Raw genomic sequence first — 19,512 nt, 5'->3', positions numbered from 1 at the left:
ATCATCAAGTGATCCATCCTCTGTCCCCCATTCTCAGCTTCTGGCAAATGGATGCGAGGGACACAATCCCTGCCCATCCTGGTTAATAGCCATTGACGGACCTATCCTCCATGAATTTATCTAGTTCTTTTTTGAACCCTTTTATAGTCTTTGCCTTCACAACATCCTCTGGTGAAGAGTTCCATGGTTTGACTGTATATTGTGTGAAGAAATGCTTCCTTTTGTTTGTTTTAAACCTGCTGCTTATTAATTTCATTTGGTGACTCCTAGTACCTGTGTTAGGAGAAGGAGTGAATAACACTTCCTTATTTACTTTCTCCACACTCATCATGATTTTGTAGACCTCTATCATATCCTCTCTTAGTCGTCTCTTTTCCAAACTGAAAAGTCCCAGTCTTTTTAATATCTCCTCATATGGAAGCTGTTCCATACCCCTAATAATTTTTATCACCTTTTTCTGAACCTTTTTCAATTCTAATGTATCTTTTTTGAGATGTGGTGACCATATTTGCACACAGTATTCAAGATGTGAGTGTACCATGGATATATATAGAGGCAATATGATATTTTCTGTCTTATTATCTATCCCTTTCTTAATGATTCTCAGCATTCTGTTTGCTTCTTTGACTGCTGCTGCACATTGAGTGAATGGTTTCAGAGAACTATCCACAATGACTCCAAGATCTCTCTCTTGAATGATAACAGCTAATTTATACATATACATTATACATAATCCCAACTATACATTTTATATGTATAGTTGGGATTATGTTTTCCAATGTGCAATACTTTGGATTTATCAACATTGAGTTTCATCTATCATTTTGTTACCCAGTCACCCAGTGTTGAGATCCCTTTTTTGCTCTTTGCAGTCTGCTTTGACTTAACTATCTTGTTCGTATCAGTAGTTTTATACCATCTGCAAATTTTGCCACCTCACTATTTACCCCTTTTTCCAGATAATTTATGAATATGTTGAATAGTACTGGTCCCAGTACAGGCCCCTGGGGGACACTACTATTTACCTCTCTTCATTCTGAAAACTGATAATTTATTCCTACTCTTTGTTTCCTATCTTTTAACCAGTTACTGATCCATGATAGGACCTTCCCTCTTATCCTATGACAGCTCACTTTGCTTAAGAGCCTTTAGTGAGGGACCTTGTCAAAGGCTTTCTGAAAAGCTAAGTACAGGTCTGTCGCATCTTATGCGCATCTAACCTGCGCAATTTCAGCTTTACTTGCTCAGCAAAAACAAACAAAAAAAGAGATAAATGACAATTTAAATACTATATGGGCACCCTCATGGCCCCACAATACGCCAATATTTTTATGGTTGACCTGGAACAACACTTCCTCAGCTCTTGTCCACTCACGCCCCTTCTCTACCTACGCTACATTGATGACATCTTCATCATCTGGACCCATGGGAAGGAGACTCTAGAAAAATTCCACCACGATTTCATTAATATATTTGTATTATTAGTGGACACACCAATGAGGGAATGAAACACACAAAGAGTGGGTAGAAAGTAGTTTCTCCTAGAAGGGTTTATTTAAAAAAACAATACAAAGGAATATTTAATCTGTACTCAAGTCACTTGTGATCTCTAAACAGGGCCGTCCAGGTTGGCACAGTTGAATGCTCTGCTATGGCTGGAACTATTCTGGGAGAGTCGATGGACATTCAGGGGGATTTGATTCTCGATTCCCCCCTATGACAATGAATGGCACAGTCTGAGGTAGGTGAATATTCACAATCTGTCTTTTGTTTCTATATAAAAACAATTATACCAGAAAAGCCCAGAAACCCCAAACTCTTAAAGGACAGTTTCCCTTATCTGGTGAAATAGTGAATTGATCATTTCCAAGGTGTGATAAATGCACAAAGGAGAAAATGAAGAACAGATTTTTTTAATTTTCCTCCTTTTCTTTGGTTACTGTAATCTTGGATATTTATAACTACCGTAGGAACAAATTGTCTGAGAAAAAACCGAGTTCTTTACTCTCGGGTTGGGTGCAGCAATTCATGAGTACAATGCAGGAATCCGATGCTGAAACTGGATCTTGCGCAAGTGGGAGTCTGCATCTGTTTGGAGTCCATGGAGTCAGTGGAGCTCCAGGCAGATGCATGTGCCCATGCAGATCCAATTGTAGAATTGGGGCTAATCTGAACAGTATTTTTCGCTTTAAAGAGTATATTTATGATTCCTGATCATGTTTAGGAAATGTATTTCGAAAAATCCTTTTTGTATCATCGTTGGTGCTTTGTTTTGTTACTTTTTCCTGTCAGAAACCTTATGCGTGTGGACATATGTTGTGGTTTTTTGTTTTTTTTAAACAAACGTATCCTTTCGTGTGTGTTTGCTGCAGGCATACTTTGAAATGATCACTGGGTCGATATTTTTTGCACACTGGTAGATTACTTGGCTGTAAAATGTCTAAATCTTTAAAAACTTCATTACTATCAAGATGCGCTTGAAGAAAATACAGGTAAAATCTTTATTGAGGAAGAAACACTTTTTATGCAGCTTGTAAAATGTATTTTTTAAAGAAAATTAAGCCAAGAAAAGTATAGCAATTTTTTTAAAAAAAAAAGAAAAAAGCCATAAATTGAACATTATTTCTTGTACTGTATACATTTTCTGATTAAAATGGGAATTGCAAGTTTGGGTTGTTTAGTATTTGTGGGGGGCTTTTTTTTTTATTTTGTAATTGAATTTTGGTCTAAAAATGCTTTTTAGTTCATACTACAGTCATTTAAGGAATACTGAGCATTGAATCAATTTCAAGCAAATCAATGTGGGTAAGAGAGGTATGTTAAGGCACTAGCCTAGGGCTTAGGAGACCTGGTTTCAAGTTCCTACCCCACCACTATTTCCCATGTGATCTTCAGCAAGTCTTTTAGGTCCAGATTTTTCAAAGGCATTTAAACTCTTAAAAATGGAGATAGACACTCAGTGGATTTTAAAAGTGCTTTGAAAATCCCACTAGGCACTTATCTGCTTCTTTCAGGAGCTACGTACCTTTAGAAATCTGGCCCTGAGCTTCTCTGTGCCTTGGTTCTAGATGTGTAAAGTGGAGACAACAGTATTTCCATACTCACGCACATTGTGGGGATAAGTACATTTAAGATGGTGCGTTGGTCAGATACTATCATTTTGGGCCAATAAGTAATTAATAATGATGATTTTCCATCTGCATCTTAAAATTTCTAATTAGCACGACAGTTACGGCTGGCTTTCCTGATGCACTCTTGGAAGGATACACTGGATTATTCAAACAACACCATGGAATCAGCTATTCAGTATGAGAAATTCCTGAATGTAAGCAAGCTTTCCTCTCTTCTTCCTTATTCTTTAAAGTTTGTGCTATTCTATACCCCAATAATGTAAACCAGTCCCAAAAGGAGCTAAGTGCACTCAACTCCACTGAACTCAGTGGAAACTCAGAGCTCAGAACACTTCTCAGGGCAGGCCCATTTTTATATTACTGTAGTGAATGCGATGATGTTTTTTTGTGTGTTATGGAAAATCAAATGAAAATTGATTTTAAGGGTAGTAGCACATTATCCAATATAACTACGTTAAAATTATAAATTATTTACATTTGTTTGAGTTAAGGCTGCTACTCTCTATCTGTAATTCTTCATACAGCAATCTGAGACCCCTCATAATTGTGTGGGCTGGAAAACAAAACCAACCAAACAGCTTCCAGAAATGCTGTTTTAGTAAAATACGTTAGCTATTGCCTCTTTGTACATACATTTGACATATTTCCTTTTATGCCAATAATACCTAAAGTGATGAGAGAAATGTGAAGAGATAATTAGCTATCCAAGTGGCACAAGAGTCATATATATGTCGTGCTGAATTTATCTGGTGTCTTTCATTTAAAAAAAAAAAAATAGTACTGCTGCCAGTATCTGCTCCTTGTCGCTACTTACACACATCTCAGATCCTCCACACAGTTCTGCACAATGGAAATGTCTTCTTGAGTCAGGCCAGTTACTGACAAAAAGACTGGTGCATGTCAGGGCTGAGGTGCATTTTCAGAGCTGTCTGGAAAAACTTGCATGGCACTTGCGAGCTGTGAGCAACTCAGATCACTCCAGTTAAGCCGGGCCTTTTCATGACTGGTAACTTGACACCCTGTTTTGTTTTTTGAAGTGTGGTGTGCAATTAGTTTTGGGCTATCAATTACTGCTGATGACAGTCGGTTTATTGTGGTAATAGTAAAAGCATTAAGCAATACACGTTACTTACTGCATCAACACAAGAAAGAACTGTTGCTTCAGGGAAATACACAAGTCTAAAGAAGGAAAGTCATTATGTACTAGAATCAGAAACACAGCAAAGAGACTTTTCTTCCAGAAAACACAATTCATCTTTCCACGACCTGAAATATAGTAAGCAAAGGAGAGATTCATAACAAATGTAAGTTATCATTACCTCATTTTGTTCACAACTGACAAGATTGTTACAGGGACTCCAAAATAAAAAGATCATAGTTTAAAGACATTAAATTGCAGTGGTTTGTTGATAATGTCTAATATGTTGTGTTAAGTCACAACCTTGACAAAGAGCAGCTTAATGCTCATAATTTGATACAGTAGATAATGCAAAATAAGTGTGAAAGCAGCAGAGAATCCTGTGGCACCTTATAGACTAACAGAGGTTTTGGAGCGTGAGCTTTCGTGGGTGAATACCCACTTCGTCAGACGCAGGTAGTGGAAATTTCCAGGGGCAGGTATATATAGGCTTAGCAAGCAAGCTAGAGATAACGAGGTTAGTTCAGTCAGGGGGGTGAGGCCCCCGCCCCTGTTCTAGCAGTAGAGATGGTGAAAACCAGGAGGAGAAACTGGTTCTGGTAATTGGCAAGCCATTCACAGTCTTTTTTACGAGCTGATTGGTGTCAAATTTGGCAATGAACTGAAGCTCAGCAGTTATCTCTTTGCAGTTCGGTCCTGAAGTTTTTTTTGCTGCAGGATAGCCACCTTAAGTTGCTATAGTGTGGCCAGGGAGGTTGAAGTGCTCTCTACAGGTTTGCTATAGTGCCATCCTATATCTGATTTGTGCCATTTATCCTTTTCCGTAGTGACTGTCCAGTTTGGCAATGTACATAGCAGAGGGCATTGCTGGCATATGATGCGTATATTACATTGGTGGATGTGCATGTGAATGAACCAGTGATGTTGTGCTGATCTGGTTAGGTCTATGATGGGTGTCGCTGGTGTAGATATGTGGCAGAGTTGGCATCGAGGTTTGTTGCATGGATTGGTTCCTGAGCTGGAGTTACTATGGTGCGGTGTGCAGTTGCTGGTGAGAATACGTTTCAGGTTGGCAGGTTGTCTGTGGGCGAGGACTGGCCTGCACCCCAAGACCTGTGAAGTGTGGGATCATTGTCCAGGATGGATTGTAGATCCCTGATGATGCGTTGGAGGGTTTTAGCTGGGGCTGTATGTGATGGCCAGTGGAGTCCTGTTGGTTTCTTTCTTGGGTTTGTCTTGCAGTAGGAGCTTCTGGTACACGTCTGGCTCTGTTGATCTGTTTCCTTAATTTCTCGTGCGAGTATTGTTAGTTTGAGAATGCTTGGTGGAGATTTTGTAGGTGTTGGTCTCTGTCTGAGGGGTTAGAGCAGATGCGGTTGTACCTCAGTGCTTGGCTGTAGACAATGGATCGTGTGATGTGCCGGGATGGAAGCTGGAGGCATGAAGGTAGGCGTAGCGGTCGGTAGGTTTTCGATATAGAGTGGTGTTAATGTGACCATCGCTTATTTGCACCGTGGTGTCTAGAAAGTGGACCTCCCGTGTAGATTGTCCAGGCTGAGGTTATGGTGGGTGGAAGTTGTGAAATCGTGGTGGAATTTTTCTAGAGTCTCCTTCCCATGGGTCCAGATGAGGAAATGTCATCAATGTAGCGTAGGTAGAAGAAGGGGCGTGAGTGGACGAGAGCTGAGGAGCGTGTTCCAGGTCACCATAAAAAATGGCGTATTGTGGGCCATGCGGGTGCCCATAGCAGTGCCACTGATCTGGAGGTATATATTGTCATCAAACTTGAAATAGTTGTGTGTGAGTATAAGGCACAGAGCTCAGCAGCCAGTTGTGCTGTGGCATCATTCAGGGATACTGTTCCTAACAGCTTTATTCCATCTGTGTGTGGGATGTTTTGTAGAGAGCCTCTACATCCATGGTGGCTAGGATGGTGTTTCTGGAGGTGAAATGCGTTGTAGTTTCTCAGGAAATCAGTGGTGTCACGGAGATAGCTGGGAGTGCTGGTGGCATAGGGTCTGAGTAGAGAGTCCACATATCCAGACAGTCCTTCAGTGAGAGTGCCAATGCCCGAGATGTGGGGCGTCCAGATTTCCGGGTTTGTGGATCTTGGGTAGTAGATAAATAACCCTGGTCGGGGCTCTAAGGGTATGCTGATTTTTTTCGGGTTAGTGTAGGGATGTCCTGAGTAGATGGTCCAGTTTCTTAGTGATTCCTCAGTTGGATCTGAGGAAGTGGCCTGTAGAATTGGTATTGGACAGGCCAATTCCAATACCAATTCTATAGGCCACTTCCCTCAGATCCCACTGAGAATACACTAAGAAACTGGACCATTTACTCAGGACACTCCCTACACTAACACCAGAAAAAATCAGCATCCTTAGAGCCCGACCAGGGTATTCTATCTACTACCTAAGATCCACAAACCCGGAAATCCTGGACGCCCCATCATTCTCGGGATTGGCACTCTCACTGAAGGACTGTCTGGATATGTGACTCTCTACTCAGACCCTATGCCACCAGCACTCCCAGCTATCTCCGTGACACACTGATTTCCTGAGGAAACTACAACGCATTGGTCACCTCCAGAAACACCATCCTAGCCACCATGGAGAAGAGCTCTCTACACAAAATCCCCACACAGATGGAATACAAGCTGTTAGGAACAGTACCTTGATGATGCCACAGCACAATGGCTGCTAGCTCGTGCCTTTATACTCACACACACTATTTCAAGTTTGATGACAATATATACCTCCAGATCAGTGGCACTGCTATGGGCACCCGCATGCCCCACAATACGCCAATATTTTTATGGCTGACCTGGAACAACGCTTCCTCAGCTCTCGTCCACTCACGCCCCTTCTCTACCTACGCTACATTGATGACATCTTCCTCATCGGACCCATGGGAAGGAGACTTCTAGAAAATTCCACCACGATTTCAACAACTTCCACCCACCTCAGCCGCCTGGACCAATCTACACGGGAGGTCCACTTTCTAGACACCACGGTGCAAATAAGCGATGGTCACATTAACACCACTCTATATCGAAAACCTACCGACGCTACGCTACCTTCATGCCTCCAGCTTCCATCCCGGGCACATCACAGATCCTTGTCTACAGCCAAGCACTGAGGTACAACCGCATCTGCTCTAACCCCTCAGAAGAGACCAACACCTACAAAACTCCACCAAGCATTCTCTAAACTACAATACCTGCACGAGGAATTAGGAAACAGATCAACAGAGCCAGACGTGTACCCAGAAGCCTCTTACTGCAGACAAACCCAGAAAGAAACCAACAGGACTCCACGGCCATCACATACAGCCCCCAGCTAAACCCCTCCAACGCATCATCAGGGATCTACAATCCCTGGACAATGATCCACACTTTCAGGTTTGGTGGCAGGCCAGTCCTCGCCACACAACCTGCCAACCTGAACGTATTCTCACCAGCAACTGCACACCGCCCATAGTAACTCCAGCTCAGGAACCAATCCATGCAACAAACCTCGATGCCAACTCTGCCCACATATCTACACCAGCGACACATCAGGACTAACCAGATCAGCCACACCATCACTGGTTCATTCACATGCCATCCACCAATGTATATACGCCATCATATGCCAGCAATGCCCCTCTTGCTATGTACATTGGCCAAACTGGACAGTCACTACGGAAAAGGATAAATGGACACAAATAGATATCAGGAATGGCACTATACAAAAACCTGTAGGAGAGCACTTCAACTCCCTGGCCACACTATAGCAGACCTTAAGGTGGCCATCCTGCAGCAAAAAAACTTCAGGACCAGACTGCAAAGAGAAACTGCTGAGCTTCAGTTCATTTGCAAATTTGACACCATCAGCTCTGACTAACAAAGACTGTGAATGGCTTGCCAATTACAGAACCAGTTTCTCCTCCTTGGTTTTCACACCTCTACTGCTTAGAACAGGGCCTCACTCCTCCTGACTGAACTAACCTCGTTATCTCTGTTGCTTGCTAGCCTATTATACCTGCCCCTGGAATTTTCCACTACCTGCGTCTGACGAAGTGGGTATTCACCCACGGAAAGCTCACGCTCCAAAACCTCTGTTAGTCTATAAGGTGCCACAGGATTCTCTGCTGCTTTCACAGATCCAGACTAACACGGCTACCCCTCTGATACAAAATAAGTGTGTTTTTCTTATTTTGGGAGGTATGTAGCAGCAGATCCTTGCTGAAATTATATCTGGGCACAAGTATTAAAATGGCTAACTAAAAATTTACTTTGGTGTAGTAAGCATAGGTTGCGTCTGACTTATGCAGATTTCAAACTGCATCCTTATTTTTTAGGAATTCTTTTTAAATGTAAAGGATATCCTTCGGGCTCCTGTTGATTTGATAGGCCAGTTTCAAAAATGGGAATTTCAAGAAACAGAGCTGAGTAAAAGGTGAGTGAGCTATGTTTAATTTCTATGTGAATAGCCTTTTATATGCATACTTAAGGTTTCCATTTTTCTAACTGGCATTTTCTTTTCTTGAAAACGGATCTAATAACAACACTTCACGCTCTTACTGCACCTTCAACTGAGATTCTCGAAGTACTTTACAAGCTGATGAATTTAACCTTGTAACAGTTTTATGAGGTATTTTTCAGCATATAATACATGGAATTAATCACATCACTTCTATTGACATTAATGCGATTTGGATGTCTAATTTTTGAACACCACTTTGTATGTGTGTGCTGAAAAGGAACTTTTTTCTGTTTTTGAATCTCCTCTAGGTTATATGGCTATCAGTTTCTTAAGTATACACCTGTCTGAGAAGGGGCAGATCACTGATGTAATGTGTTTCAACTGTAGTAATAAAATACTTGGCACTTATAACACTTCGAAAATGCAAAATGCTATGGGGAAACTGAGACAAATGGAAGTTAATTGACTTGCCCAAAATCAGAGAGCAAAGAAAAGAACTCAGAAGTTGTTGTCTTTTGAACTTCCCCTCAATCCAGTAAAACAAAATAGTGATATTGACATCATGGTCTCTTTCCATTTAGATAATCCTCCTTCAGTGGCTATATTTAAACATCTTTGTGCATGATTCTTTTTAAAGTCAAAGCAACATATAGTTAACCATGTCCTTGGGAATTACCAGAGTCATTGTGTCCCCATTGCTGGAAAGATGGGTACCTGTTTCTCAGTAGCAGATAATGCTGCTTCTGAATTTTCAACTTTGTACAGCAGGCAGCTGGGGCAAATTGATTATTAAAGGGAGGAAAATCAAAACAGAGAAAATGTGGAGTAATGGAGAATGAGAAAGGAGAGAACTAGACACAGAAGGGAGAAAGGATAGGAACAGGAAAAAGAGAAGTAGTGGGGGAAGAGAGCATTTCCTTCCTCCTTTTCTTTCTCCTTTCCCTTCTCTTTCGAGTAGATAATGCCTTTTGGATCTTATGTTAAAAAAAAACAAAAAAAAACCCCTATTTCCTTAAATCTCTCTTTTGCCTGATGACGAAATGGGGGACACATACCATATATTTTACAAATCAATTTATGAACAGTTTAAACAGTGTTTCCATGGAAATATTCATGATTAAGGCTGCATGTCTGTCGCGAACGTCACGGATTCCATGACATACCACGACCTCCGTGACTTCTGCAGCAGCCAGTGTGGCTGACCTCAGGGCCACCCAAGCAGCAGGCCCTGTGATCAGCTGTTCAGGAGGCCCCAGGGGCAGCAACACCAGCTCCTGCTGGAGCAGCCCCACAGCCAGCCGTTTCAGCTGCTGTTGGAGTGGCCCCAGGGTCAGCCACACCAGTTGCTGCTCAGGGAGCTGGCCCTAGGGACCACCCGAGCAGTGGCCCTGGGGGCAGCTGGAGCAGCAGCCCTGGGGGCTGCCAGAGCAGCTGCTGCTCAGCAGCTCCTGGACCCAGGGGCTAGCTGAGCAGTGGCTGGTGCAGCTGGACCCAGGGGCTGCTGCACCAGCTGCTGCTCAGCAGCCCCTGATTGCTGGCCCAGGAACCACCCGAGCCAGGGGCTAGTGCCGCTGGCCATGCGGACTGCCTGAGCAGCAGCCAGAGGGGCTGGCCCCGGGGACCCCACCAGAGCAGCAGCACCCCAGAGCAGCAGTGCCCCAGGGGCCCCCAGCTAAGATTTAGTCAAGGGTATTTATAGTAAAGATCATGGAGAGGTCACAGGCTGTGGATTTTTGTTTATTGCCCATGACCGGTCAATGACTTTTACTAAAAAATACCCATAACTAAATCATAGCCTTATTCATGATACTTGCTTGGAATGGCTTCATAACATGTAGCTTCAGAACAAGTTTCCCCAAATTAGTGGCATTGCATAGGAATTTATTTAACAGAACGCTCAGCTGGCACGTAGTGAGAGTAAGCAGCACTATAATGAAGCAGTGAAAAAGGGAAGAGACTGAACAAGTGAATTGTACTGCTTCTGCAAAACATGCAGAAAAGTGAGGTCTGAAGTTATGCTAGGTCTGATTTGTCCTGTCAGCTATTACTTGTCAGATAACTCACCCTCTCTGAGACTTTGGCAGCGGTATAGTAGCAATATTTTATTATGAAGGTAAAATATTTTAACAAAATCTCACCTATATAGTGGACACCAATACCTGTCTCTTAATCATCCGTTTTTCCTTCTTCAGATATAAACTCTGACTAAAGAAAGGGAAATTCTTCCCTGCTCCTTTGCCCCTCTTATGGGAGCACAGGAATTTTGACTTAAATGTTATAATGACAGAATAAATTGTAAACTTGTCTGCTTTTCTCTGATTTAGTTTTTACGACAAGAAGGCAGCCATTCATGAAGCACTGTGTGACAACATTGACACTCGCACTGTTTTGGAAGAAATGCGATCTTTAGTCAGCCAGAGCAATTCCTATATTGCTGCTAAGAAAACTGCCAGGCAAATGCCAAATAGACTGCTGCTACAAAGTATTAGTTCTTATCTCACTCAGATGTTAAAGGTAAGTGATAGTGAGATTTTACATTAAATTAAAAAAGAATAATTGCCATCACATTATGCAGCTGCTACAGCAATATTTTCCAAACATGTATGGATCAGTACAGTCATTCTGGAGATCTTGCAGGATTCTAAAGAGCCAGTTGCTTAAAAACAAAATCATAACATTTGATGTATTGTGGGGGGAACTACAGTTATTTATCATTTTGTTTTACATTCATTTGCATTTGGTGAATGGCAAAAAAACCAGTACATGGGAAATTGGATAGTTGACAGTGAAGTTGTGCAATCAACATCACTGAGGCAGCATTTGACTGTCAACTATTTAAGATGCTTTAAGAATAAAGAGCAGTCTCCTAGTAGGATGCCGGAATATGGACTAGATGAGCCTTGTGGCCTCTTCATACATCAGTATGTCTGATTTCATTTAGCCTACTTCTGTTGAATGAATGTGTCTTTAATTTCCTTTTCCTTCACTAGATCTTTGGTGCCATAGAAAATGATGAAGCTCTTGGATTCCCTGTTGGAGGAAATGGCCAAAACATAAACGTAAGTGGAAAACAGAGTACATTCTCGTAACTTATTCTGACTACATATAGTACTTGCTAAAGTACGTCTCATTACAAGTACTACATGTATAAATATTTTTATAAGTAAAAACACAAAATTACACTGATTAGGGCTCAATGAAGTGCACCAGAAACTAGGAGGGAAGCAGTTGGATTTTGATTTCAGTCTCAGTTTCTGATCCCTTTGTAATGCATAATGGTTACTTAATGGATAGTTAAAGGAGCAACATTTATCTGGCTTCTATAGGCGGCCTTGTTCTATTCATCTAGCAGTACTACTGCAGTGAGGTATTTCTGCCGAGAGCAATTAGGACATACCTTCTAGGGGATGCTGATGAAGTTCTGTCATGTAGGAGCAATCTTTGGGAGGCAATAGGGAAGTAACACTCCAGAGTGAGGGGAGGCCAGTGATTGTGGTCTTTGCACTGAAGCAAACTCTAACCTGAAAAATGGTATCTTATAGAGAGATCTTTCAAGTGTTTTTCCTTTAGTTTGACATCTGATGCCAGTATTTCGAAATATGGTTACGTGAGACCATTCAGATTTAAGTGAAATACATTTAGAAAGATATTTTCTGTTTCCCCTAAAGAATAGCAATGAAAACATTCACAGAATATTCTAGCTTTGTATAAAATAACAAAACAAAACTACGCTGCCCATTATAGCTCACCAAGAAAAAAAACTTCCTTTGTTGGAGTTGAGGCAGATGAATGATGAATACCCAGACTGTGTCTCTGTCTACCTAGGTATTTATATGATCCCCATTGCTGTAGTACTGAGTGCTATAGCAGTGGTCTAAATAAATATTTACTAGGAGTTCTGTACCTTTTTCTCTTTTCTAAGACTACGGGAGAGAGGGCTGTGTGAAGAAAATGGTACTGTTCCATATTAGAAATCATGAATATTGGATTTCTAATTTAGTTCAGAAATAGCAAACACTGTTATCTCAAATTCCAGCAGAAAAGCCAGGACCTTGTTTGTAATCTTTGACGAGTGAGATAAAAAACTTATTTTTTAAACAGTCCTCACAGTGCTAAAGCCAAATGTGCCTTCTGGAAGGACTGGCATTAGTGCAGAACAACAAAGAAAGCCTTTCGCTGTTAAATACTGCCAAGGTTAGTAGGCATCGAAATAGGGGTTTTAACATCTGTTTGTAAAATCCATGTGATTCTTTATATCTCTTCTTTTGTAAATCAAACACTCTGTCAATTTTAAATATGAAAAATGAATGTCATCAGCCAAGCACACACGAACAAGCCTATAGTCTGTTTTTTAATGAAATAGACTTTCATTTCCAGCATCCATTATATTACTAATGATTTGATTTTGACAGTGTCCGCCTTAAATTTGCTACTTTCCTTGAATCTTTTGGCAGCTTTCCTTCAAGGGTGTTTTTTGTTCTTCTTAGCAAAGTTATCCAGCTGAAGGTCCAATTACTTCATTTGGGACCTGATCCATAGCCTGTTGAAGTTACTGAGAGTCTTTCCATTGATTTCAGTGGGCTTTTGTTCAGGCCCACATTCTTCTTCTCCATGACTGAACATGAGGGGATGAATAAAAACTGAAACAGGCACTCTCTCTCAACAGAGTCGTAATCTTTGTTTGAAACTTTAAAAATTATGACTAGTTTTTATCCAGTGCTAACCCATTCCAGTTCAGTAATTCATTCAAAAGCCATCCTTGCCACTTTGCAATCTGAAAAACCCAGATTCTAGAAGACTTAGGTTTTCAAGTGAATTTAGTGATTTTGACAGGTTCACTACTCTGAAAACCAAACTCCTCCATCAGTGTCCACAGAAGAGAATAGCACAAAAGTAGTGGCAGTGCATAGTTCCCCATACCACCCTGCTCATGTGCCTTAAGCTAGCTTCAGTGACGAAAAGATAGTGGGAACAGGAGTGTTGTTCTTTCTCCATGGCTTGCACCATTCATGGTCTTTCTGCTGAGACTGCCAGCAATTGTGATAGTGGTTTTTGTAATGTGGATTCTTGTTCATGAGGATCTGGACTGAGCCCATCAACTCGTTTCACGTAGGCGTTTCCACCTTTTAACTGGGTAGGAGCCCTAACACGAAGATGTTGGGACTCCCTCAAGACCTTTTCCACTCATTTCCAAGAACTCCGTTCACCTCCAGTCACATCAGTTAGGTTCATTTATTTGGCATACAGCAAAGCAACACTGAGTTGATCAGACTTAAGTGTAGGGACTGAATATAGGGTGCACCAAACATCCAAAGTTAAACAGCAAACCTCTTCCTTTATATACAGGACTACAAAAGGTTTAACAGAGGGAAGAAACATTTGAATGGAAGACATATCATGGAAAATAAATGTGCTCACATTTTTGTCTCTGTTTTCCTACCTTTTTAAGAAATGAAACATTCAGGATAATTCTCTTAAACTTTTGGATTCTGCGCTTGGGATTTCTAGAGAACTGCCCAGGTGCAGTGCTGTTGTGTGAACAGCAACAGCTCTTGTTCCTCAGACAGAGCGCTGGTCTTCACTAGCCTTGCAAGCAGGAGTCTTCCTGTGGTGTGGTTTTTTTTTTGGTTTTTTTTGTTGTTTTTTTTTGCAAGTGGTATTATCTGAGTTTATTTAATATTACTTTCTTGCCATAGCAAAGCCTAATGATGCAAGTGATCTCTCTTTCTTGGAGACACTCAGAGGAAATAAATACTGTATGCGTAATCTAAGGTCTGAGAAAAACTTCAGCCCAAGTGCATAATAAACATTATGTGTGTCTCTTACAAGAATGATACAGAATGTTAAACATGAAGTGCAGTTCTTCAGCTGATTTTAAATAGTCATAGCTCTGTTGAAGTCAATGGTGGTAGCTGTCAGTTTTCACCAGTTGAGAATCTTCTCTGAAGAGTTAGCTTCTACTTTATATTGTATCCCTTTTAGCTCCAGAGAAGAACAGGGCAGAGTTTGGCCCCATAAGTGTATACATATGAAACAGTTAAGGAAAATGGCTTGAATTTAAATTATTAACTAATTATAGAAATATTTTTTCTACAGCTTGAGTCTACAGTGATGCCATACCTACAGGTGTTGTCTGATTTCAGAGAAGGAGTGCGACAAATTGCCAGAGAAAAGAAAGGTAAGGGTTAACTTTTCTAACATGATTGTTACTGATATCGGGGGGGGGGGAATTAAATGTCATTTTTTGATTATCTGATTTACATAAATAGCATATCTGCTTTGAGAATAAAAATAGCGTATTTATCTGTACATATACACACTTATCGGTATACAAAAGTAAGCCAGAGTTAGTTTGAATCTTTAAATCTTTGCCAGGTGTCCTTTTAATTTATGAATATCTTTTTCTGATGCTTTTCGATATGTTCATGTTAAAGTATTCAGAATTTCCTATCACTGGGAGAGGGAACATGAGGAATGTGTATGTTCTGTTTCCTGTAGTGCCCACAGTGTGCTAGTTGATTGCAAACATAAAAGAAGATGTAGTCCCTGTCCTGAAGGGCTTACACGCTCTAAAAAGTGTAAATTGTAATTATTCCTTTTATTGGAACCCTCAACCAGTTTGAGTACAAACAGGCTGAGTTGTTTCTTTGTGGTTTGATAGCATAGTCTAATCACAAATCCCCAGATAGCATTTTGTGATCTCTCTGGAGTATTCATAGGGAGTTTGCTGAAGGTTGCTGTGGACTTTTTTCTTCTCCCTGGAAGCTTTGATGCTGCTTTGCGTATTGGCAGCAGAGCTGTATTGTGTTACAAATGCTGTTCTATTAATCTCTCTCTGCTTTCGCTTGTTGATGAGCTCCTAATGGATTTCTTGTTGTTCTGCCTACTATTCCCCGTGGGTTTTTATGCATCTTCAACATATATTTGATACTGATTTTCTTGAAACTAATTTCATGACTGAGAGAGAGTCTTGAAGGCAAAATAGGAAATATTGATTGTTTTTTTAATAAAATGGCTTGGATTCAATAAGTTGATAATAGTTAGCAAGGAATTCTAATTCTGTTCCCATTTTGAAACGTATTAGCCAGAACAAACAGAATAAATATCTTACAAACACAAAAATGCTTTCATTGATGTGATCATTCAGATATAATCAACAAACTTATGTTGGCCTAGTTGATCTTAAAAATAGTCTTACTGGTTTCAAGTTTTTTATATTTACTTTAATTTTGATTTTTTTTTTGAAGTTTCAGTTCTTCAGTTCACAAGATGAGTTTGAGTGCCTTTTACTAAAAACATACATAAAAATTATTTTTTCTTTATGCAAAAAAACCTCACTAGTTGAAGTCAACTGATTCACACTCTAATAGTTGTGAGGTTTGAATGTCTAGGGCAGGGGTGGGCAAACTTTTTTTTTGGCCTGGGGCCCACATCAGGTTTCCGAAATTGTATGGAGAGCCAGTTAGGGGAGCCTGTGCCTCCCCAAACAGCCAGGTGTGGCCCTACCCTTGCCCCCTATCTGACCCCACACATACTTCTTGCTCCCTGACAGCCCCCCCGTGACCCCCGTCCCATCCAACCACCCCTTCTCCCTGTCCCCTGACCACCCTTGGAACACTTGCCCCTGACTGCCCCCTGCCGCCCCATCCATCCCCTCCCTCCTTCCTGACTGCCTTCCCTGCCCCCGTCCAACCACCCACCCCCGTTCCCCACCCTCTGACTGCCTCGATCTCATCCATACCCCCGCTCCCTGACCACCACTCTGAACTCCCCTGCCCTCTATCCAACCCTCCCTGCCCCCTTACCGTGCTGTCTGGAGCACCGGCGGCTGGGAGTGCTACAGCCACGCCTCCCAGAGCACCAGGACAGGTAGCCGCACTGCCCGGCTGGAGCCAGCTACGCCACCACGCAGCACAGAGCACCGGGTCAGGCCAGCTCTGCAGCTGCGCTGCCTGGCAAGAGCTAGCAGCCCCGCTGCCCAAAACATTACGCCGGTGACGGGGCGAACTGAAGCTGCAGGGGAGGGAGACCAGTGGGGGAGGGGCTGGGGACTAGCCTCCCTGGCCAGGAGCTCAGGGGCCAGGCAGGACAGTCCCGCGGGCCGTAGTTTGCCCCCCTCTGCTCCAGATGCTGCTGGTAGTATATTTTGTGGAGAAGAAACCTGGTTCTGGAACTCATTTACCTTGTTGATCCAACAGAACTCAGATTTATTAATCTTACAGGCCTTCTGCCTGAAATAAGTCTTTTAAAATGGTTTCGATTAGTGGTTGGGAGTGTTGCCTCTGAGTTTATACTTCTTTTTTTTTTTAATTGAGGTTGTAAATTAAGGGAATGTCTTCTTTTTTTATAGTCAATTGCTGGCAGGATAACGTTAATATGAATAATTGTGTTCTAATTTTGTAAATGCACCCAGAGGCTTACGATAATAGGGATGAGTCTTTTATAAAACCTAACTGTAAAAATAAATGTAACTTTTTTGCCAGTAAGGCAAGCCACAAAGCATTCCACAAGCACCTGTAATCTGGGAATCTTGTCAGAGGACCAGAGGGAGCTATAACAAAGTGTGTATTCAACCATTATTGAATAAACTCTGTCTTCAACCAGAATGGCCTAATTGTAGGACATTCAAACATCATGTGAAAAGAAGTCTTTATCCATTTCACAAGACTGGCAGACGTCTGAATCTGAAACCTGCATTATTCATTCTTAGTGAAATCTTGATTAACCTCTGAATGTTTCTATTGATGATGATAAATGGGGAAAGAAAAATACCGATGGTGTTGTTTGCTAGTGTACAGTGAGCAGAAATGACTCTAAATAAAATGCTTTTCATAATTTCCAGGAAACGTGGTGGGTTTTTAACTCATTCCATTGTGTCAAGTAACTTCACATCATGTGCCTTTTAGGTTTTGTTTCAGTACTTGGGCAACTTCTGTGGACATCATCAATCTTTGATGACAGTGACAATTTACAGTTGGTGCGACTGAGATCCATAAACAAGTTCCCCACTGTCAGTTAAAGCCTCTTGCTGGGGTGGTGCTAAAATAGAGAATTGGCACAGTTCAGCCATAAGATAGTGCATGGAGCCACTGTGCTGGCATTTCGAGAGGCACCAATTGATAACCTCCTCTTATAAATTATGAATTTCTCATGTATAAATTCTTCTACCCTGAAGGATTTCTTCTGCTGCTTATATTTAATTATTCACAGGTTCAGACTGGTAAATATTTATAACTCAAGCAGACATTGCTTTTACTATACAGTCAGTAGATCTATCATATTAATTCCGTGCACTAGATATCATCATCACCTTTCAGTATTAACAGATAATGGGCTAAACTCATCTCTGGTCTCACTCATTGACTTTGTTAGACTTACACCAAAGATGAATTTGGTCAGCTGTGCCCACCTACCCAGGATAAAGAAAAACAAACAATTCACTGGAGATAGACTGCAGACTAAAGCAAACAGTTCTTTTTAAAATGGAACATTTTCATATACATACAAAGGCCAGGGTTGATTCCAGCTCCTCAAGCAAAGAACAGATGAGTCACAGTTTCATAACACCAAGCAAAGGCAAAGACTCTGATTTTAGTAGTTTAGACAGTGAGGGGGTGTGCGTCTGCACCTATATGTGTCAGTGAATAATTGAAGAAAATAGACCCTCTAAAATAATAGCTTACAATTAGATACTTTGATTCCCTTATCTAAGCCTCATAATGGATGCTGAAGACTTTCCCTGGTACACCTCTACCTCGATACAACGCTGTCCTCGGGAGCTAAAAAATCTTACTGCGTTATAGATGAAACCGCATTATATTGAACTTGCTTTGATCCCCCGGAGTGCACAGCCCTGCCCCCCCCCCGAGCACTACTTTACCACATTATATCCGAATTTGTGTTACATCAGGTCATGTTATATTGAGGTAGAGGTGTATGTGCAAGGTATTGAGAATTATCATCAAATGTTAGTGTTTCTTATACAATATATCCACTAAGAACTACTTGGAAGTGTTGTTAAGTATATTGAACCTACTGAAACATGGATGCAAGGACAATTTACTGGGTAGGGGGGGAGAAGAACCTACTTATTAAAAACTCGAGATATAAGTTGACTCAAGTAATCTTGTCACCATCAGCCTCCTCTAGGAAAAAATGCTTACTATGAATCAAACAAGGATAATAAATTTGGATTGCCAGCAACATAAATATATCTAGAAGCTCTAATTTCTGTACTTGCTCTTGGTGTTGTGTGAACCACTTCTGTTGCTTCTCAAGTAACCAATGTATTTCCTCTTTTCATCACTTTCTTTTATCTCTGAGTAAATACATGTAGGTTTTTTCCTCTCTTTTCTTATGTCTTTGATCGGTACCTATTTTTGTATGAGTGATAAATCTGAGACCCTGATCGCTTGTGGCCATTAACATCCAGTGGCACTTCTGCAAGAAAATAGATGTTAGCCATGCTGTCCTAGTCAATTTCCAATTCAGCTAAATCACATTTTCCTAAAATCAATTAGTGCTTTTGCAAGTGGCTGACTTGGCGAAGGCTAGAGTGAAATGGATAATGAACAGAAAAGCACTTTGGGAAAGATTTTCCATAGACGTGGCCAATGCCTTTATTTAGCACAGCTTTGAAAATGTGTGATATTGGAAGAATACAGGAAAATAGCTTCTCCACTGTCCTGTTGTGTGTAGGTGGGATAGATGTGATTCAGTAGGGCAGTGGTTCCTGATTTCGCCTGTTAGAAATCCTCAGGCAACAGGTAGATGGACT

At 41.2% G+C, this 19,512-nt stretch overlaps 1 protein-coding gene across 1 annotated transcript in view; it reads left to right on the top strand.

Moving 5' to 3' along the window:
* Positions 1-19,512, top strand: part of CARS1 (cysteinyl-tRNA synthetase 1) — a 57,009-nt gene that overhangs the window by 28,943 nt on the left and 8,554 nt on the right. Inside the window, 10 exon segments of the mRNA XM_075065103.1 lie at positions 1,618-1,635; positions 1,637-1,741; positions 2,373-2,386; positions 2,388-2,462; positions 2,464-2,492; positions 3,222-3,325; positions 8,611-8,708; positions 11,060-11,249; positions 11,726-11,794; positions 14,832-14,913. Of these exon segments, the coding sequence (XP_074921204.1) occupies positions 1,618-1,635; positions 1,637-1,741; positions 2,373-2,386; positions 2,388-2,462; positions 2,464-2,492; positions 3,222-3,325; positions 8,611-8,708; positions 11,060-11,249; positions 11,726-11,794; positions 14,832-14,913 (784 nt within the window).

This window comes from Chelonoidis abingdonii, chromosome 4 (genome assembly GCF_003597395.2).
Source record: "Chelonoidis abingdonii isolate Lonesome George chromosome 4, CheloAbing_2.0, whole genome shotgun sequence".
Classification (NCBI taxonomy): domain Eukaryota; kingdom Metazoa; phylum Chordata; order Testudines; family Testudinidae; genus Chelonoidis; species Chelonoidis abingdonii.
This window is presented reverse-complemented; position numbering and strand designations above follow the sequence as displayed.